The following is a 23,108-nucleotide window of genomic DNA, read 5'->3' as shown; positions in this document are numbered from 1 at the left end:
TGTTTTGTAGGATGTTCATTGTTTCAAAAATTTTCCAATAAAGAATAAAAGGCAACGCTTCCTATAAACTTTCAAAAAATATAAATTGTAGCTTCAATTATTTTTGTCGCTAAAAAAAAAGGAAAACTGAGGGAGCCTAGACTCCCCGGCTCCGGGCTGGATCCGCCACTGTTCGTGAACACTGGCGTCCCTGGCATATAAATTTTTTTTTGGGGGGGGCATCAAAGAAAAAGATTTAAATGGTGCTACCTAGCCCAACTTGTTTACCATCGATTCCATTTGTTATCTTTCTGCTTACCTTCACGGACCCCCTGAGATATATCAAGAACTCTGTTATAATCGTTTCACAGCCTGAATATTATATTCCAAATAAATATAATTCTTATTATTTGTATGTTATTCTGTCGTTAGTAAATAAATTAATTTAGAATAAAATATTGAATATTTTGTACTTCAACATATTGGAGAGCGCGTCCCCCCGCCAGAGACGCCTATGTTCGTGACTATGAACCTTTTACATCCTGACCAAAATCCATGGCGCTCATCTAGTAGCTTTTGAATTTGTTTTTTGTCTTCTAGCAGACGGAAAAACACCAACGGAGTGCAGAGTGCGTCCGCTAGTTCAACACTTACAGAACCAGTAAATTTTTCAACTACCGGAAATGTTGAAATACTGGATATATTTATAAAGAAACGTGGGGACGGTTAGATTGAATGTAAATATGTAATAAAACGACAATACTCTATGTACTGTACTTAAAAACACATTTACTGATAAAAAATTTAAGTCAAATTTTAGAATCACATTTTTCAATCAAAATCATGCCCGCCCACATGTACTACACTTTTAAACAACTACTGTAGCTTCATCTTGAATACTATACTGTATATAGGCTACGTATTTAATGCACTTCATGTACTGTATGTGAACACACTTCCTTAGTTAAAAAAAAAAAAAAACTCTATACAATTGAAACCAATGGTTTATTTAAGGGATATTCCGGGATTAAGTCCCCCCCCCGAAATTTTATTTACTATTTTAAAGTAAGTGAAATATTTTGCAGAAGTTTTACATTTCTAATAGTAATGTTAGCCAAGCCCCCCCCCCCGAAACAAAATCGTAAATACGCCACTGGTTGAAACAAAGAAATTCAACAATGCACACTTTAAATTCCTCGCTTGCGTCGCGTCGTTCCGCTATGGGTGTCAGGTGTGTTTGTCAACAGCGCATTGAATTACTGGGAGGCGGAACCTCAAAACCGTTGAAGTACAGAGCAATCTATTGGCCATTTTGTCAAATGTTGAACTATCGAACATGGTTGCTGGAAAACTGTTGAACTGTACAGCAGGCCCTGCGCGCCAGGAAAATACTAAAAAATGTTGAACTACTGCGGTTGTTGAAGTATCGAATGTTGAACTCTGCGATCGCGTTCTGTAAATATTAAACAAGTTTTGGTAAACCTAACTCCCTAAAAATTCAAATAATTCACAAAGTATTTCCCTTTTAGAGAAATAATTTTATTAATTTTAGGAGAAAGAAATTTTTGTATTTTTACTAATGTGTGTGATATTTCGATACTAATTTTGCAGGATGAAAATCGCTACCACGAGGACATTTTCGGAATCACCCTGCGCACTGCTGAAATCCACAACAAATCGAGGAAGTCAGCCAGAAGCAAGATGGGATTTCAACCATAGCAACGAAGGTCCATCACGGCTCTGCCATCTGGCTGGAGACGTAGCGAACTACCAGTTGCAACGATACACCAACAGATGACTCTGCATTCTATTCAATATTAATTTTTCTACAATATTACTTCTTCTCTGACTATTACGTTCTCTCTCGAGGAGATTTTATTTTACATTATTATAAATGTTCTCAAAATGATTGTCGAAATTTAGCTAAAGAAAACTGGTGACTAAAAGCATGATGACTCTCAGAATGTGGATACAATTACAAATATATTTGAAAATAATCAAATTTATGTTAGAAACATATAGGCAATAGTAAACCGTACAAAGTATTTGTAATGAAATCAACAATTACAATTGCAGTATCATATGCATATTTTTCACGCGCTACCCTAGCCAATGGAAACCGTTAATTCCGCATATTTTTTTCATGCGCTACCCTAGCCAACTGTTTTCAATTGGTCACAAGAATGCGGGCGAGGGTAGATTAACATCGAAGTTGCACCATCCGAGTGTTACATAATGTCATGTAGAATTATTATAGGAGTCAAGGAGGAACGAAGCGAGCTCTGTGGGGCTTCTAACCCCCGTCCTTCCCTGACGCTCGCTCAGCTATGTTTCGTAACATAACTAAATCACTTTTTACGCATTTATACACAAGAGCAAATGAGAATTACTTATATCTTATTTTAATGATAAAGGTGTTATATTAAAACTTTACTTAGACCGGGTTTGAACACATGGCAAAAGTAATTTTCATTACTAACCCGTGCGCTAGTAGAGTCGACCACCAGGACCTACAACAGTGCACGTTTGGTTTGTGCTATTATGTATGCTACGTCGCGAGAAACCGGTAACTTCAACCAATGAGAACCGTGTATTTAGCTCCTATGGCCAGAGTCGAGCGTGATTAAAATATGTAACGTGTACCTCAAAATTCCCCGAAAAGTGTGTCCAAAAATATGCTTTCGGTTTCAAATATCACAATGGACAATGTAAACATGCAAATTTTACTTTTCCTATTGCGCTGAAAAATTGAACCCATTATTTCGCAATATAATTTCAGAAAATGAGGCATTAGCATTGAAGTCAGTGATAATGTAAAACCAAAGTTATAGAATAGAGCTTGAGAAGTTTTCATCTTCAAAGATGACTTCATTTTCTAGGAAATTTCAAAAAGTTATGTTGATAGTTGTGATTTTTATGTATTATTTTTTAAAACTCTACGTTAATGTTCGTATTATTTAGTAAGAGTTTAACGCTTTAAATCATGAGATTTTATCACGTGTTTTTCATGAGAATTATTAACATTGTAGCTTTCGCATATAAAGGAATGTGGGGAGCCTATATAAATAGGGGTCTGAAAATATTGAGTTAGCATGTTTCCAAGTGTTCCGTGACAATTAGTTGCTCAGATCCAAAAACATAGAACTTACCCTTTGTATGTGGATTGTTATAAATAGGGTGTCAACATTTCTTTAAAGATTAAGTAAGCAAACATGCTTAAAATAACGTTCTCCCGAGTAGTGATGATTTCAGATTTCCTCCGGGGGGAGAGAGAGAATTTCAATACACTGAGAATTGCATTAAGGACAATAGAATATGTGATCCTAAGAGGAATCTCGGGCTCCAGGATAAAATTCCCCCGGGTCATTCCTTGAAATCATCACTGTTTTCTAGGCCCCATAAGGTCCGCATACCATTTTATGTATCCGGTCTTCTCCCATGCTCTCTGGTTGGGCTTGTCATAGATGCTTTCAAATTTAATAATATACTAATCAACTCTATTTTTAAAATATTATCTATAATGTTTTTGGCATATGGTCTAATAGGATAACCATAATAATTACAAACACACTAGAGACGTTTATTGAGATAATTTCTGTTGGTAGTAGAAATTTTTATTAAAATGAGCAAAATATATAGTAGTAGTGGCGGGTTTCTAGGGAAATTGCCTCCGTAAAATTTAAATTTTGTCGCCACAAATTAAAGGTAAAATATATATGCAATGTAGTAATTCATGTATACCATATATTTAGCGAGAAAACCTAAATTTTACGAATGTGACTTGCCCCAAAGAGCCGCACCCGGAATTAGTATATGTTAGTATTATTTCTGAAGTATAATTACCTTGAGATGAACATACATAATTTAAAATAAGGCATTTATCTATTCTAGAGTCAGAAAAAATCCGAAAATAATTGTTCCTCAAATCAAGGAATTATAAATTTTTGCCTTTGTTTAAAATTTGTATCTGCATTATCATAGTTTTTGCAAAAAAAAAAAAAAAAAAAAAAAAATCAGTTCTCTTCCATTAGGCATATCCTAAAAATTTGGATTCTGAGTTTTTTCAAAAGTTTTTCGGCCAATTCTTTTCTTCAAATAAAAGTTTAAAGAAAGTTTTGCGATGATGACTTGAAATGGAAAACTAATATCATTCCCTCTTTTGTGATTTATAACAACCACATTTATGAGGTTTTCTAATTCTGGGACTTTGATGATAGTGTAATGGAATAAATAGTAAGGGCTGTGTTCCGTCAGTTTACATACCATATGGAGAAAAATGCGAACATTATCACATATGCATTGGGCACATACTTTATTTATCTTTATGTTTACATTATGCGCAAGAAGGAAATCAGCAGAAATCGAAATCGAATCCTTTCTCAACTGCTAATTATTAATATATTGACTAAAAAAGAAGTCTAAGCTATTGCTTAAGTGACAAGAAAAGGAAGAAAGAAAGAGAAAGGTAAAGACGGAGGCTGTGATTTCAGCGCGGACGAACACACTTGTGGAGAAATGTAGGAAAACCGTGAGCAAACCTACAGTAAGCACTGATTATATTGTGACAAAAACGGCACCTATATAGTTATCAGGATCTTGAGGAATAGTTACTGACGTGCTGCTGCACAAAATGTTTTACCAATATTTCTAGTTGTTTATTGTAAACATTTGTTTTTTTTTAATATTTTGCAACGTGAAAACTTTATAGTTTGGGCTTCTTCAATCGTTTCTTATGTTGCTTCAAATATAACTGAAACTTAACACGGTACATATACCATTAAATTCATACGTTTGTCTTAATTACGTATTCTTATAAAAATGTATCATTATGAATGTAATAAAACATTCCAAATTAGTAACGCAGTGTATGCATATAATTATCCGAAGTATACATATATTCGAAGCGTATTGTCTTATAATCAATGTATTCAATCAAACGTAAGAATATATGAAAGACGAAATAACTTGTATTTATTCTCTGAAAAATGTCTTTTATTTCAATGGGTGTATATTTTTATGCAATATATAAATATATACGTGTAAAATATTTATTTAAATATATAGTACTACAAAAAGAAATTATCATAATAATATACTAAGAAACGACTTGACTGTGTACAACTTCTGAGCTGTGATTTATTTCCTAATGTAAACAAGTGCTTATAATAATATTAATATTAATGTAAACTAAAAAATAATTACAATGGATTTTAGCAAGTGTTCTCTTATTATTGCAATGTAGAACTAGCTAATCGTAAAGTATTGTTTAGATAAATAACATTCAGTATTTTACATTTCAATATGTTATTTTTTTTCAGAAAATATGAACTCTGCTGTGGAGCTATTACCTGTTCCTTATATTAATATAATGCAGTAAAACATGACTTTACCTGTAACCTGTGGTGGATGTGATTTTTTTCTTTATTGTGAATGTTTATATACTGAGAAATGTAATGCCACCGATATTAAACAACACCAGTGAAACACATAAACAAAAATACTTTTTGGTTATGAATAAACGAAAGTTTTGTATATGTTAAAGGCACTATTTGCTATTTCCCTTCACAGACTTCATTTACTTACCTTTTTTATATCAAGTTCCGTCGGGCAGAGCTTCTATCTCATAGCACTGAAAACGTCACTGCAGTTGGGTTAGTTGACTGAGAACAGCACTTCAGATCGCAGTGGAAATGATACCTATATAGGCCTAAGCAATGTGCAACAAAAAACCGGGAACACTTTGATAATAAAATTATTGTAGTCAAAGTAGCATTACAAAGTAAAAAAAAAAAAATACATTCTCAAGAGGAAACTTGTAATTTTTCTTTCAACAGCACTTATTTTACAAGCACACTATGTGGAAATCATGTGTGACTCGACAAATATAACAAAATCTTTGACCTGCATTGCACAGAAAAACTGCAACCGCTGGTCTTCGTCTTTAGGATACAACTTTTGCATTAACTGTAGTCTGTACGGTTTCATGTTTAATTGTTTACGCAAAACACATCAGATAGTGATTGTTGACATTTCCAACACACGCAAAGTTCTGCGTATAGATATTCTGGAATTTGTTTTGTAAAGTTCTTTCTCTCGTTTAATGTCATTTGCATGTGCACATGGCAGACCATTCCTCTTCTTGACACACGAACATCAAGTTTCAACAAATTTTACATGCCAATATCCAGATTACTTTCATGGTTAATGTTACTTTACTGTATTTCATAGCAAATTTTCGTGAAATATCTGTTACACTCTTTTGTTTTACTTCTTTGGCCAAACTTTAGGACGCAGAAAGCCTTCTCAGCTGCAGAAAATGCTATTTTGATTACGATACCGCTTAGGAACGATATATGGAACTCATGCAATAAGAAAGAAAAAAACAAAACTTACAACTGTACTCTTTGAAATGAGTACTTTGTTACTTTATAATTTTACTAGTTTGGTTGTAATATAATATTTAAAGAGTTCCTGGACTTTAGTTACATAGTTACACTATGCATTTTTGTGTGGGTATCTAAGGGGAGATTGCATACGGTTACCATGTTTTCATCGAATTATAATAACATTTTTTTTGTTCCAATACAGGATTTGAAAATCGAAAGAGCTTCTGAGGACTATATGGTTAGGATACTCACCTTTGGTGCTGTAGACTCGAGTTTGTTTCCCGGTGGGAACACATGTGGTTCGGATTTTACGTTAGCTGTTCATCCATGTTTTACATAGCCTCGGTACTGACTTATGAGAGGAACACAAAACTCTAAATCAACAAACCTATGGAAAATTGAAATCAGCCTCCATTTTACCGGTATTTGATGCTAAAATAGAATTATTCTAGGGCCAGGAAAGGGCACTGGAAATATTTTTAAATGGTAAATGTCTGATCGGCCATTATTCCACCCTCTTTAATGGATAGCTCTGTTTTATAAAATTCTGCATAAAAAATTACTTTTAAAAATTTATATTATATAGACCTTTTGTTGTTTTAGTGTATCTGAAATCCAACTAACTGACATCCGTAGTAAATAATTCAACGAGACAATAAACAAAGTAGTATTATAATGCAAATAAACAAAATATTTGTTCTTACTTGTTGTATATCTTATTCTAGTAATACGTGAAACCCTAATCGATATCTAAACATTAACTTTTAAAAACATACATACAAATGGAATTTCTTTTGCTTCATACAGCGAAAAATATCTCCGAACAACACTTTCACTAACTTTACATCTTTATTGCAATTTGAAACCAACAATTACGACGACGTTTCAATTCAACCGTACTGTACTATTTTCTTTAGTATAGCAATTAGTATAGTTTCTAATTGCATGAATATTTATTATTTTTTTCGAGGCGAATTGATGTACGATTTTGGTCATGATTTGACCTTGACCATTACTTTCAGCACAGAAATAACTAAACATGGGTTATTTTAACATTTTCGTGGAGTTTTTGGTTATTTAACGTGCTCAATATTTTATCACTTTTCTAAAACATACAATACTGGACAATGAGAATTGTTTATTTCATTACGGTCCCTCGTAATACCAATCAAGGACAACACAAAATGCAAAACCGGTAATTTTATTTAAAAATGAACATGCTACGTTACATGTTTTCCTATAATAAATATGGTTTCTCCACACTAGAGTTCAAAAATTAAGATAACGTTTATTTTGATACTTAATCTGATTTTCACTATCAATACCAGTCATTACTGTAGCACATAGACTGTGCAATAGGATACATCATTTGCTACTATTATTATAATAATTTGTCGTGTAGAGTTGCCAATATATTTTTATTATTGTTAATCAGCGAAAGTTGATCAAAACTTTGAATTTTATGGAATATTGAAATATCTGCAAATTTTGTTACTGACCCCATAGAAAAATAAAATAATACAAGTGTTTATGGCCTGTTAATTCATATTGAGAAACAATTTAATGTAGGTTAAAGTGAAGACTTGAATTGCAGAACATTCGAAGTCCACCGGAGTACTTTTGTGATTTTTAGAAAAAAAAAGACAAGATGATTATACTTGGCATGCTATTCTGTTTAGCTGACATTATTTTGCATTTTCTTAAAAGGTTTTGATTTGGATTTACGTATTATGCAAGTGGATAGCCCTTAAAACATAGATACTAACATAAAAAAACGCAAAAACGAAGAAACGGAGTGTACTTTGGATGTTTTGCAATTCAGGTCTTCAATTGTGACTTTAATTATGGTATGCATCATCTACAATAATTTAGAGTTCCAATATGAGCTTTAAATGTTAAATTGTGTTTTGTAAAGCTTCTTTAATTTAAGTTAATTTTATACCGACATATACCCAATGTTGTTGAGTCTTACATAAGGGAGGATATATCAGCTTTCCTGATTCACGTTGGAACTCTTATTAAGAAATAAGTTATATATCTGTTTAGTAGTCTGCTTATAAGTTCGTATTAGTGTAATGCAATTTTCAGAATATCAACTTAAGTTTGAAGTTGAAGAGATATTTCAAAGAAATCACGATCTGAGACGAAAGCCCTTTCGAAAAACACTCATTTATGTCATTAGATGATCGGCTTTAAACATGAAATACAAAATTTAAGAGTTATTCCTTACCCAATCTCACACAACGGCGACTCTTGAGTCATGTTAGATAAAATATTAAATTTTATCCTTACAAGATAAGTGAAGAAAGCCTACCTAATTTACTAATTTTCCTATACAACTTTCTGAAGTTGTATGAAGGTTTTTGCCCCTATCGATGTGATTTCCCTCTAGACTGGCCACACGTAACCCCGAAAGACTTTTCTTGTTTACCAAGCGTGAAATAAAATTTAAAAAAAAAATAAGAGAAAAGATCATTTGGATGTTCTTGACTTGTTACAAAGAAAACAGAAGCCAACGTTTTTAGTTATATTTAACATCAACATGTTAGATTTACTTATTTCTATGAAAGTCCATAAATTCAATGTTTTTGATCAACTTTGCACATTATGTAATATTTTTTGTCTTTTATATACGTATATACAGATATAATGAAATATTCAACGATTATTTACTAATTAAGATATGTACGAATACTATTGAAAGATATACAATATGTCAATTTGTCTCATCTGTACTTGTGATCTTTTGTCTAAGTAAATAAATATATTGTGATCAAGAACGTCTACTTTTTTCTAGTACTTGATAAATGACAACTCATAAAAGTGTAGTTGAGCTCATTCGTGGCTAAGCGGTTAGTATACGCGCCTTACGAATGAGTACTTTAATAAAAATATAACTTCAAGCAAAAATTATCTAAACAAAATCATATTTATAAAATATAGAACCGTGAACAAATACTTAATACATCCCAGCAAAAACTATATAATCTGAACCTAAACAATTCACATAATTGAGTCTCATTTTATCTTATTTAAAACATTTTCACTTTGACATGTGTGTACTTATTGCAGCACATTTTCCAATAGTTCGGACTCTACGTTAATCAGTAGGTCCCGTCTCATATAGCCTCAATGCAGAAAGGGACGTTAAACTCAAATCAACTCAAAAGTGTAGTTGTAGCTTCCTCGTGACTATGTAGTTAACGTAAAGCTTTTGCTCAGGAGTCCTTGGGTGAGTTCATGTTCTTCGGATTCCACGTTAAGTTGTAGATCCGTCTCATATAACCTGGCTGCTGAAAAGGACGCTAAACTACAATCAAACTCAAAATAGGATTGTAGTTATAACGCTAGCTTCAGTGGGAAGAGAAGTAGACATAAAATATTACAGTTGCTAGTTAAATTCGGTAAACAAAGTCTGGTTCAAACTCCCTGCAGGGCGAAAAATTCATTTTGAGTTCAACTAGTGAGCACAGTCTTTCAGTTAATTAATTTTGTTTCACGTTTTCACACGAAACCGAGTTTAGAGTAAAAATAAGCTCTCTACCGTGACCTAAGAACGTTTTTTTTTTTTTTTGGCTCATCACACCATCTTCTTCAAATGCCCGTTTTGTTTTCACTTACCCTTCCCTTCAGCCTTTGCCAAAATAGACATTCAGTTCCTTTTCATCTTACAGAAAGCGTAATCTAAGCATCTGTTGTAGGTCTGTAAAATAAGTTTCCATAAAAGGTGAGTGTAAATGGCTGTTAAGAAACCATATATAATGTATCTAACTGATAAATCACTATGGTGTGAAACTTTCCACGTGCAGTCGTCAGAGCCTCTATAGATCGTTGTATACAGACCAGACATGTGTTCAATCTGTTCTGGGGAATCTTCTGCCATTGTGCTTCTATGTGAGCCATTGGCGCAGTAAGTAGAGGAACCTGTGAAGGTAAGACAAATTATACATGTTCGATAGGTTACATGTCAAACATCCATGTAGAGGCAAGGAATACACAAGTACTCTCCTCTTTACAAAGAAGGCTTGCGCATCCTGAATTACATGTGCTTTGTCTTCCTGATGGATAGCGTTCGAAGTTTTCTGAAGGAAGGGTTGACATTGGCCTTTAATGTACTTTTTTAATATAGTGGTAATTGACGAGTGCTCTTAACTCATTAATGTCTATATCTACTGCTGCACCTAATGGTACGTCACATCATACTTGAAGTTTGACTGAATGACTTTAGACAACGCACACTGTAAACTGCTCATACGCGTATGCTGCCACCACTGTACAACAAAATGAAGTGAGATAAGTTGTAAAATACAACTGTAATGAACACTGTCAGTAGACGGTGTTCATGCTCTCGTTTTAGTTTGAGGCGTTTGCGGGTCTGGGTCAATAAGATTCAACGGAAAGACATGCGGACCACCAGTGGAGTGTTTAGTAATGCCAGTGAAAGCTCATCGCAGACAACACTCGTCGTCATGCTCCGTAGAACTAAAACTATGGAGGAGTCATGGTCATACTAATATGGTGCCTGTTACCCTGTTATGAGAGCTCATTGCGCATTTCGTCGCCCAAATGTTGCTACATAGGATTTTTTAAATGTCTCACGTGCATCAGTGTCGTTGTGGTATACTATGTACACGCACCAATTGTACAGTACGAGAAGCCGTCCATGGGCCGAGCATGTGGCTTCTTTCGAACGCAGTTGCCTGTACATGACCATTAGATGTATCAATAAGGCATATAGATACATGCCTCGTACTCGCTTCTTCACTCTTCACCATTGAAATGCTGCTGTGCTATTTCGAGCAGTGAACCGAGGCTTCTGTTTGACCCATGTGTACTCAATTAGCTGAAACCCTAGCCGTTGATACGTCATACAATATGGTACAAATCCTTTGGGTTTGTACACAATTACAATAATTCTTACACTAATTCACTCTTAGTATTTCAATTTTCACAATAACAGCGTAAGCGTTTTGGTACAAAAACTAGGATAAATAATTTACCAGAACAAAGTAATTAATGTTGGCGTAAAAGAGGAATTTTGCTGCCAACATCAAAAGGCAAAATGATGTGTATAATTGCCCTCTTGTCCCTCTATTTCTGCCACTGTTAATACGTAATTAGATTAACGTCTGCAAGTTAAGCAACATTCGTGATTATTATTGTAAGTTTTCGCCTGGTGAACTTGGTTATATTTGGGTAAGAACAAATGAAGAAAACAACCTAGGAGAACAATTTAAATTTCAATCTTGCGAAAACGGGTAACTCAATTTTATTTTATGATGGATTAGTAAGCATAAAGTACACTGAACTTGCATACATTCGTTTTGTGGCGACGAAGGTCAAAGTTTTTTATATTCCTGATGTTAAAATTAGTTATGACATACAGGTATTAATAAAACAATTGAGACGCTATAACAAAATGCTATTATCTAATAACTAAGGCACTGGAATACCTGTCTTTAGTGAAGTTTGTGTTCCCTGTGGAATCGAGGCATAAACTCGGCAAGAATAGTGAATCATTCTTCATCCAACACAAAGCTGTTCGAAAAATGAGCGTTGATATTCGATAATGTTAAAGTCATGGAGCTGTGCAGGTCAGGATAGCCGTTGAAGTTCATCTAGATGTTTCTAAAAACAGGCACGGACAGAATTGATTGTGTGTATCTAGGTATACGTACATTATTATCTTAAAAGACTAAGATACTAAAGAACAGAATAGTACAGAACGCACCTAATCAGACAAAATGTCCGCAAAATCACTGGCACTGTCTTATCCATTGGCAATGTAATATAAACAAAGCCATATGGTGAGATTGTGATTAACACCACCATAGACCCCCCACCGACATGTTTAATGATACGTAAGTTACTTATAGTTCAGAATTTCAGCAATGAAAGAGGGTTCTAGTATTCAGTGTTATATCCCATAAGAGGAACAGTGATTGTTTGTATATATAGGAGTACTTACAAAAATAAATAAAAAATTATCAATGGTTTTGCTGACCTCTTCTTCGTAAATCATTTATTATTGCGCGATGAGCTTATAGCCTTTGGACAATAGGGATAGGCAGAGCTGGGAAGCACACCACCTCTGGCTTTCAGAGGTTTCCAGCTTAGGATATCTGATGGGATGTGGTTTATTGGGACGAGGAATTAGATTGTGTTCAGTATATGGTGGTGAAAATCAACACAACAGGTCCGACTAGTGAACAGAGTTTGGTCTGTCAAGACCCAGGTGATCCATACATCTATTCAATTAGCTCCCTAATGGGTGTTGATGGGGCCAAAATTTCAAGGTACCGACTGAAATCAATGTCCAGTGGGATAATATCACGAGAGATGGAACAACATCTCGCGCATGCTTTCACTAATCGCAACGTTTTCCTAAGGTTTTTTTCATATGAACCATCAGCTTGGTTTATCACAGAAATACTCGAATTGTTTGTACCCTTAAAATTGTGAGCTTGGTTCAAGTCCCTTAAAATTGTGAGTTTAGCAACAACGCACTCGAAGTAATAATATGTGAAGTTATAAGAGAAAAAGAATAGTAAAGCTTTCCCAACAAATCTTTGTCATTTCAAATATTCAGGTTCTATTCCATTACTTAATGCAATGTCAGTTTCAGAGCAAAACAGCACCTTGGCAAATGCAGAAAACTTTGTTTAGCTAAAGAAATACGCATACTTTTTAAGAACAAAAAAAGTAAAAATAACGAGGATTTTAAGGAGTTCCTTCGATATCAATACACTGAAAGATAATACCAGTGTGTTTCGATCACAGTACGTGATTAGTTCATTCTTTCTGTTGAAAATTAACTTTAGAAAATGTTTCGAATCCCACTGATTGTTTTTATTTATATTTTTAAACTTTTCTGCTCTTCTTAGTTTACAGTTTTTTTTAAAAAAAATTTCATTCGTTCTTCAGAAATCCACTAATGATTTCAGTTTGTATCCGACGATTTCTCTAATACTAAGAAAATAAAAAAATCTAAGCAGTTCTTTTCTGTTTTCTTTTTCTAAGGGCACATAGATGCTAGTAAATTGTTACTAAAATGGATTAAGTGTTTGTTCTTCTCAGTGTGCGTATTGACGAATAGATGCTAAGGATTTCCCCCTAACAAAATATATGCTCCCTTGAAAAAAAAAAAGTCATCCCTGCCATGGAGAACTTTTAGGAACAAATTTTGTTAAGGAGAATGGTTCATGAAACATTCGTTACATATCTACCCTGTCCGTCTGTACGTCCGACCGTCCGCAAGACGAGAATTTCTCAGGATTACTTCTTGAATCACCACCATATTTGTTCAGTCAAAAGTTAGGAACCCATCTCGATTACGGAGACAGTATTCAAACCGGCAGTAATAAAAATAAAGAATTAACGTTTTTTTTTTTTACGTTGATCACTTTAGCATCCAAAGAGTACATTTCATCTATATCCTGTACTTTCTACTAAAACTAGAAACACTAGCAGCCTTATGCAGAGTCGCTTTGACATATGATTAGCGTCATACTAAAGGACTGACTACTGCAGGAAATACATGTTAGTCGAACTCTTTAGTATGGCACTAATCACGCGTCACAACGTCTCTCCATAAGGCCCTAGGAGTCCACTAAGACTTTCAGTTTCAGTATTGGTATAAACAAACCAAACGTGATGAAGAAGCAAGAAGCGCTTTTCTTCTTCTTCTTCTTCTTTTTTAAAGGATCGATTTAGCGTTCTAAGAATAGGAAATATGTCTTAACTCGCTACTGAAACCGGAAGTTTCAGATATAACCACTTTAGGGTTTAACCTTGATCCCTATAGAACCGTAACAGATAGCACAAAGTGCTTTCTTGTGGCAGAAAATCGACCACTTTTAGTTTTAACGTTGATCGTATTACTGTGGAAACAAGTAGTAGCCACCAAGAAGTGTCCTTCAGCACTCAATTCCAATAGTATATTCCATCTTCACTCTAATTTCTCTATACTACAACCGAAAGTAGTAGGAATCTAGTACAACTTCCGAATACAATATTCAGAAAATATTACACCGTACAAATCATACCTTCACGTGATATACACGTGTAAACTATATATAGTTTAAAGAAGTAATTGCATGCTTGCCGGTCAAACTCACAGTCAGTGACACGTGTACATTATCCAAGGAAGTGGTTTGTGATATACCGGTACCGTATACACACACACACACACACACACACACACACACACACATATATATATATATATATATATATATATATATATATATATATATATATATATATATACAGTAGAGCGTCGATTATCCGAAGTAAGTGGGGGACATGGGTGTTCGGAACTGTACTGTACTTCTACAGCCAGTGCCAAACCGACAGAAGTGTGCTGATTGTTGAAACACAGCGACTGGCGGCTTGGCCGGTCAGCAGCGCCTTATGAAGGCCCCATTAGAAGCAATGTTCCGCCAGCGGTGGCTCAGTGCGGCGACTACTGTGGGAAACTTGGTTTGGGAGTGAGGAGGGGATGATGGACGGTAGGATGAGAGAGTAACAGGTGCGAGCGAGTACACAGTTCGGTTAAGCGGTCGTTCGGTTGACCGACGTTCGGATAATCGACGCTCTACTGTATATATATAGCTATATATATATATATATATATATATATACAGTACCGGTACATCACAAACGACTTCCTTGGATAGTATACACGTGTCACTACTACTAGTTTTATAATTCTGGTGATTTATATATATAATCACTAGCGGACCCAGAAAGATCGTTTGTAGGTAGTGTTGCCACGAGACGAGACGAGACGAGACTTCAGGCTGTCTCGTCTCGTCTCGTGCAAAGCATGTCTCGTCTCGTGTCTCGTCTCGAAAAAATGTGCTCGTCCCGTCTCGTGTCTCGTCTCGAGAGGTTCTGTCCCGTCTCGTCTCGTCTCGTCTCGTTTGTCTCGTTTTGTCTCGTCTTGTCTCGTAAAAAATAGCAGCATACCATGGGAACGAAAGTAAAATGTAGCAGAGTGCACAATGCTAATCAAGATACAACTAATTTATTACCCAGAACAAACAAGACAAGAAATGTCACGGTCAGAGTTGGCGTGGGTCAATGAAAACTTGACCCACGACCCACTGACCCACCACCCACCATGACCCATTCTGACCCACCATGACCCACCACCCATCGTGACCCACCACCCACCGTGACCCACAATCCACCATGAACCACTCTCATCCACTTTGACCTAGTCTGACTCACCAAAATCCATCGTCATGAAGTCTGAACACGATCCACAGCCTCTTCTCAACTGACTAAAGAGTTTACACTTGTAATAAAACAAGATTGTGAAATGTCACTAATCGGAGTTTGAATTTCTAGTCAATTGCTCAAGCACCACTCTGTTACAATAACGGTGGAACTGACCTTTACGATATAAAATGGTAAAGGTTTGTCAGTGAAGAAACAGTTTGAGGTGGGGGGAAATTAGTGTGTGCCTAAAATATACTTGTACTAAGAGAGTATACTTGCAAGTGTTAATTTCTGAACGCATTCCAAAAGAAACTTATATTCGCAGGAAAATACCCATGTACAATATGGAAAAAGTTATGGTTTCTCAGTTCACAGTATTTTTCTCACAAAAGACTTGAAAAATCAGTTGTTCATAGGGTATAAAGGTGCTCGGGTACCCTAGGTGAGAGCATCTCCATAAAGTATGCTCATAATTGTAATTTGTGTAATCACTAAAACACCACGTTAAATTTAAGTTACAAATATGCATAATTACAATTATTATGAATATTTATTCAAACGTAGTTTACCTAAACCAAAGAAGAGAGTTACTAAAAAGTAGGTACAAAGTTGAATAACACAAATAAGCCATTAGTAATACAAGTATACATTTTCCGTAACTCGTAATTTTCCACCTTAAAACAAATCTGAAATCGGATTTATTTCCTGTTGGTAACTTTTCTGGCGGTAAATCATCCGCAGTGGAATGATGTTCATCCTTCAGTCAAGAAATAACTAGCTCGTCTACTCTGAGCTTGTCTAGCGGTGAGCCATTAACATTGATGAGCAACAAGTTAGACAATGTTTGAGCACTTAATCTATTTCTAATATCAGTCATCTGTAAATTCATAAGGGGAAATCCCCGTTCGCACTCTGTCGTGGAAATTGATAATACTTCTACCCGATTTCTGCAACTTCTCATCGACAATCTACTTGTTAGACTTAAGTCTGATAACGATTTTTCTTGGTCAGTTTTGAAATACTCAGCAAGAAGTATCATGTCTCTATCACCATACAATATCTTTTTCATATCGACCATGTCTGTTGGCAATGTCGACCCATGTAGAACAGAAACTTCATATACCACGCCTTTGATAGGGAATCTTGTGAAAAATTATCAATTAAAGCCTGATAAACTGATGATTTCTTATTTGTTTATAAATTTATTTTTTGTAATCACACATGAAGGTTTGATACCATTACCAAGTTCGTTCCTCCGTCTAGAAAGCGAAAGGGAACGAGGTTTCTGGAAAGTATTCGGAGGTGAATGGGAATTTCCCTCCTTCTTCAACTTCAATTACCACAATGCTGTTTGCCATGTGCCAAATTACGATGAGTTTCAGTTAAATTATCATAGTATAATTATTTCCTTATTGAATTATCAATATTTTTCAGTGGAAAAAAGGATGAAATTTCGAAGTTCCAAATCAAAGTAAGTAGACCAACGTAAAGGGAAAAAAGTGTAAAATTTTCCATACAATTATGCGTACAATCCAAATTTCAAATTTCCGTGTAATTAAGCTTACAGTACAAATCTTATGCCTATTTTTCTCACAACTTTATGGGTTGATTACCCTGTGCTGTGAGTGCTCCATATAATAAACATAAGCTTCAGCAATTATTATAGCAGAAAGCAATTTATATATGAAGCCAAGCACTGGGTTTTTTGTTTCTGATTTTTTTTCTGAAATAACATCGATCGTTTTCGATCCTTTTTAACAACCAATTCACTACCAATTTTCCATGTATAGAAAGTGCACTTCCCCCCCTCCCCACATAAAGGAGAATTTTAAAAAATGCTATGACACAATCTGTTTATTTTCAATAAAGAGTTAATACACTGAATTTCAGCTCCGTAAGTTTAACGGCTTGCGAGATACTCATTTTGTTTCGCAAAAATTCGAATCCTCACTACCTCCTTAGGATATTATGCATTATAATAAAAGCAATATAACATCCTAATTTGGATTAAGGCCTAACTATATACCAAAAGTAATTTCATTTGACTTTGCAATTTGACCGTGATGATCAGGCACACATAGTTACATTAAATTTTTTATAAATAATTTATATATTACAGTGATTCAAAAGTGATTTTTTTAGCTCTAAAAACCCACAGGTCTCGAAAGCCAAGTTGTAGTGTACGGTAAGTCCTATTGCTATTATTACTATTAAAATATTAATATCCAAAAGTGCCTGAAGTTCTTTTTTCACTTGGTTAGATATACTCACCTCAGGTAAGTAGACAGAAACAAGTGGAAAAGAAAGGGAAATGAAGGTCTTGAAAGTAAAACGGAGACAAATTTACCAGTCTTCAGAAGATACTCTCTACAGTGCAGTGAGCAGAGAGGGTCGGTAGATCATACTGAGTCGGTAGGTCGCAGTGGGTCACGGTGGGTGGTGGGTCGCAGTGGGTCATGGTGGGTGGTGGGTCGCAGTGGGTCATGGTGGGTGGTGGGTCGCAGTGGGTCATGGTGGGTGGTGGGTCACAGTAGGTCATGGTGGTTGGTTGGTCACATGCTGTTGACCCACGACCCACTGACACACTCAGAAAAATTGACCCACTTGACCCATTGAACCACTCCATCTCTGGTCACGGTAGCTACACCGTGAAGCATTTACCTCTGGTGTGTGTGGTAGTCGGTTCGATCTCGGTTAGTGCCATGTGAGCTTTGTGGTGGACAAACATCGAGTGTGTGTGTGTGTGTGTTTTCTCGAAGTTGTCTTGTATCCTATCACTTTCTTCATTCCACTAATTTCCCCATCATCATCTATTCGGAGTGGGCCAAAGTTGCCTGAAGGTCTTAAAAATAAATTCAAATAAGCTGACAAGGTAAGGGCAAATAGTTTACAAGATAATATAATATCTCTGCTGTTAGTTGTCTGAGGCTTCTCGACAGTGGCTTTTTTTTTTTTTTTTTTTTTTTTTTTTACATTTTGAAACATTGAAATTTGTTTCACCGGTTTCAATACACGAATATATAGTAAATTGCTCATAGGTACGTGGAAGATGAAGACACTAATGTCAAATGATGTTTTCACGACAAGCAAAGTCCGATGTAAAGGTGTCACCATCCCCGACACTACCGTATACTATCAGCCCACTTGCTTTATAGTGTCGGTATATATATATATATATATTAGATAGATAGATAGATAGATAGATAGATAGATAGATAGATAGATAGATAGATAGATAGATAGATGTGTGTACACTTTGATTTCATATATTCCAGCCTTTAGGTTTCACAGTGTTAACCCATACCAATCCAAAAACTACTTTCCATTTTAGCATGTTTAGATTTGTTGCAATTATTATATATATATATATATATATATTTTTTTTTAAAAAGGCTTGGAACCAAATAATTTTATTGAGTAATGGAAAGTATTTGATTGAAATTTTATAGGTTACTGCACAGTAAGCTCTATTTGACACATCGGAGGAAAGAATGCTTGGGGCCAGTCTACACCTCCATGGTACAAATCTCTTCCCATACCCGCGGGGTGTGTGCCCCTATATGGTGGTTGCCCCGTTTGTGTAACAAACTCATGACAGTATACCCAGATTAGCTTGTGGTCTAAAAAAATGATTTTTGGGTGGCCATTTTGGATTAAAGTTTCTTATATTGTCGTGATCTATTCGTAATCATACAACGTACATCTTCATACCAAACCGAGCAGTTTGCGGCGATAGACCATCGGCTTGAAGCCACGGGTTGAGTCCCGGAAGGGTTATGTGTATGGATTTTAACAGCATTTGTTTTTCCGTATTGTGTCAGGGGGCGAAATCGTACGGAATAAACGGATTTCAGTCTGAAAAATTTGGAGAGAATATCCTGGCCAGGTTACTTTCATGGGAGTATGGAATTAGTAAAAATATAGGATATACATTTTATAGCAGGGTTTAAAATATGGTTTGGGTATCCTATTTCTTTTCTTTTAATTACGTTCTTCAATGTTCGAATTTTGATCATTCTCATAATATTTTCTGCTTTCAACGGAGTTCCATGAATATCATACCAAATGTTCTTTACATTTATTAAGTTCGAAAGGCTTAATGCGCCTGTAAGAAACCATTTTTGAAGATAATTCAGGTCCTAATGAATATTTTTCACTAGGAAAGTGAAGTATTCCCCTCCTCCCTAACATGGAAGCAGAGGGCAATTTCGCACTCTGGTCAGATCAAACATTTCCGCGTAACAAAAGGAAGGCTCCCCTGTAAAACCTCTTTAGCTCCAGGGTTATTGTTACTATAGGGGTACCACAAATTTGCTGAAAGGAAATAATTTGAAGTGTTCGTCGACAATATGTTTGCTTTCTTTGTCCGTCGCCCGGCTTCCAAACGAAGATGTGAATTTTTCAACATGACTGCTGTAAGCGGGCGATTGGTAAAACGGTAAAAGTGTATTTTTATATGTGTGTGTGTGAGAGTGGGAGGGAGAGAGAGAGAGAGAGAGAGAGAGAGAGAGGACAAAATTTTAGTCGCAAGATGACGTACTTCAATTGCCGTTTTCAGTTCATTTAGAAAAAAGAATACCGCCGCGCCACCAGAGAATAAAGACAAGTGTTGTCTGTTTCTCTTTGCCACCTCAGCCAGAACTTTCAACTACAGCCTGTGATGAGTATAGACCTTACCCAGTTTTCAAATTGAATAGCTGATGGTGGTAGTTCGGTTTCTTGACCTTGTAAAAATCTTCCCTGTCTTTGTTTTGTTCATCATTCCAGCCGGAAATAAAAAAAAATGAGAAATCCTCAGTTTACAGCAAGGAGAATTTGGGACAAGAGATTAAGGATGATATTCCTGGAAGCTCACGTATCACGATTGTTTCATTCAATAGACAGAGGACACTTTTCTATGAAGGCTATTCAGCATGTTTTCTCACAAAGGGGGTTTTCCTTTTGCAATCTATATGACCACTGGCAATTTCAATCTTGGCCATTCCTGCCAGCGTTTTCATTTTCGAGACACGAGACGAGACGAGACATTTCACGAGACGTCCCGTCTCGTCTCGTGTCTCGCCTAAAAGTAGTCTGTCTCGTCTCGTGGCAACACTATTTGTAGGGGGCGGTTCGCTTCCTGGAAGATGAGTGTAGCCTTAAGGTGTCCAGAATTTAAATTAAAAAAAAAAACCGGGACGCATATGAAACTTGGGTTGACGAGGTATAAACCTCTTTCCTAGATTCCATTTTGGGATCCGAATTTGTAACTTTTTTTTAAATGAAAGCACATTCTTATTGTATATTTAAATTAAATACGCACTTTCGTTTCGGAGGCCACGCGATATCACGTTTCACTTCACACATAATCACCGCGATATATCAGTTGCGCTTTCTTGTACAGTACTTGCACAAAAGAAAATACTGTATTGATGATAGCATTCATTTTAACGAAATTCATGTACAATTTGTTCTAATCATTTATATTTTGAATAACAATTGCGGGGCAACAGTTGAAAGAAAAGATAGACTCGATCTATTCAAAACTAAATAACAAAAGTATACATGCATAAAGAATAATACAAAATGTCAACAAATAACAAAAGACGTTATGATATTTCTATGTACCTTTCTTGGCAGCTTAAAAATAATACAATCATCAATTTATAAAGTGATGTTTAATAGTATATGACACATAATGTTCCAAACGGGTCAAAATATAGGGGAGCAATCTTTACATGTTTTCATTTCTGTTTATATTAGGACAGCATTGTAATTCAGCCGTAATTCACAGTAGCGTAGCGTGGTATTCCGAAATGGGGATGCCAAAGTTAGTCATTTGTCTGATATAATACAATACAATGCAATGCATGTTCAATGTGCATTCTCCTTAACAAGTGAAAAGATTCACTATGCAGCAAATGTTGTCTCGATGACTCATGTTTTATAGCTTTCTTCATGAAATTACCCAAATCAGAAATACCGTTTGAACACAACTCCGACTCCTTTGCTCCAAACTTGAGTTGATTTTGAGTTTAACGTCCCTTTTCAGCAGCGAGGCTATATGAGACGTGGACCTACTGATTAACGTGGAATCCGAACCACATGAGCTCCCGCCGGGAATCGAACCCGGGTCTCCAGCGCCAAAGGCGCGTACGCTAACCGCTTAGCCACGGAGGATTTGCTCCAAACAAAATGCAGACGAAACATAACATTTGATTCCCTACAGAACACACAGAAAGCCAAGAAAACCTATCATCATACCACGAAGACTGAAATATTCGCGACTGATTGCTAGTTGTTGTTTTTATGGAAACCTTTGGGGTAGATCGTCTCCCTTTCAGAGAGCAACGCTGCTCATAAGTAAACCGAGATATGGTACTTGCTAACAAAAAATCAATTAAATTTGTGTCTGGTACTGTTATCGTAGTCATCATTTGCTAAAAGTTTAGTAAGGTACTATACCTTGTAGCAGCCGAACACTTTCCACAGCTTTGTCTCTTAGTTATAAATGGAATTTTCCTCATACTACAGTAAAACAATAAAACAAATATTCATTTCAAATCACAACGCAAAAGAAACTTTATACCGCCAATTTTTCTTGACCGCTAATGATCAATGTTGCTAATCAAAAGCATAAATCTAGTACAAAACACAAGGGCATAGCCAGGCAGAGGTGAGCCAATAATTTATCACAAAAAAGAATTGTAAAGCCATGTTCATGAAACAACTTGCAGAAGCTTTATATTTAGCACGGCATAATTTGCAACCATCCCATACGATTACACAACACAAATAGAAGATTAACAGGCTGAGTCTGCTCATTAAGGCCCGCAACCAGCCATTAAAGTTTAGGAGTGAGGCACAAATATGCTAGGGGGTCTAATCGTCACAATTCTGGATCTCTTTTATCAATAACTACTCTTAATAATTAGGAGGCCAAAACATTTAGTGGGCCAGTCTCTCCTAATTACACGCCTGGTGGGGCATACAGAGCAAATGCGTAGATTACGTTAGACGCCAACAAGCAATTGTCTCAGCTCCTTTTCTGCCACTAGCATTGTGACGTGAAAAACCGGCCCCACTTTTGTATGAATATTGTTTTCAGTATAATTCCTTTTTTTTTTCTCTCTCGTGGGCAGCTTCTTTCTCCGCATACCATACTTCAATCTCGTTTTTTTTTTTTTTTTTTTTTTTAATGTCACCCCTAGAAATTTGTCATCTTGGGTCCGGACCTCAGGTGCCCGTTCGTAAATATGGGCGTGAGTGTATATATCATTTGAAGATACAAATAGAAACCACTTAAAGCAACTTTGGGGGCGTATTTCTGTGTGTCTACTTCATAGTCAGATATCCAAATACGGAAGAGCCCAAGTAAACTTTGTGAAGGGCGGAGGGTGGCCTACCAGATCGGTGACCGTGATTCTACAGAATGCATTATAGTTATGCTTGTGTATGTGAGCCCTCTCAAAAAGTATCTGGCTAGACCCTGAGACATGATATGTATTTATGACGTAGATTATTAGTTTGCCTTCAATT

General features: G+C 35.8%; 1 protein-coding gene across 1 annotated transcript in view; it reads left to right on the top strand.

Annotated features, from left to right (window-relative positions):
* Positions 1-9,132, top strand: part of Nos (Nitric oxide synthase) — a 560,518-nt gene extending 551,386 nt beyond the window's left edge. The window contains exon 25 of the mRNA XM_081770724.1: positions 1,591-9,132. Coding sequence (XP_081626850.1) covers positions 1,591-1,698 — 108 coding nt within the window. The 3' untranslated portion in view covers positions 1,699-9,132. The remainder of the gene's footprint in view (positions 1-1,590) is intronic.
* The last annotated feature ends 13,976 nt before the right edge of the window (positions 9,133-23,108 follow it).

This window comes from Thermobia domestica, chromosome 9 (assembly GCF_964235325.1).
Source record: "Thermobia domestica chromosome 9, izTheDome1.hap1.1, whole genome shotgun sequence".
Taxonomy (NCBI): domain Eukaryota; kingdom Metazoa; phylum Arthropoda; class Insecta; order Zygentoma; family Lepismatidae; genus Thermobia; species Thermobia domestica.
Note: the sequence above shows the minus strand (reverse complement) of the source record. Positions and strands in the feature narration are given on the sequence as shown.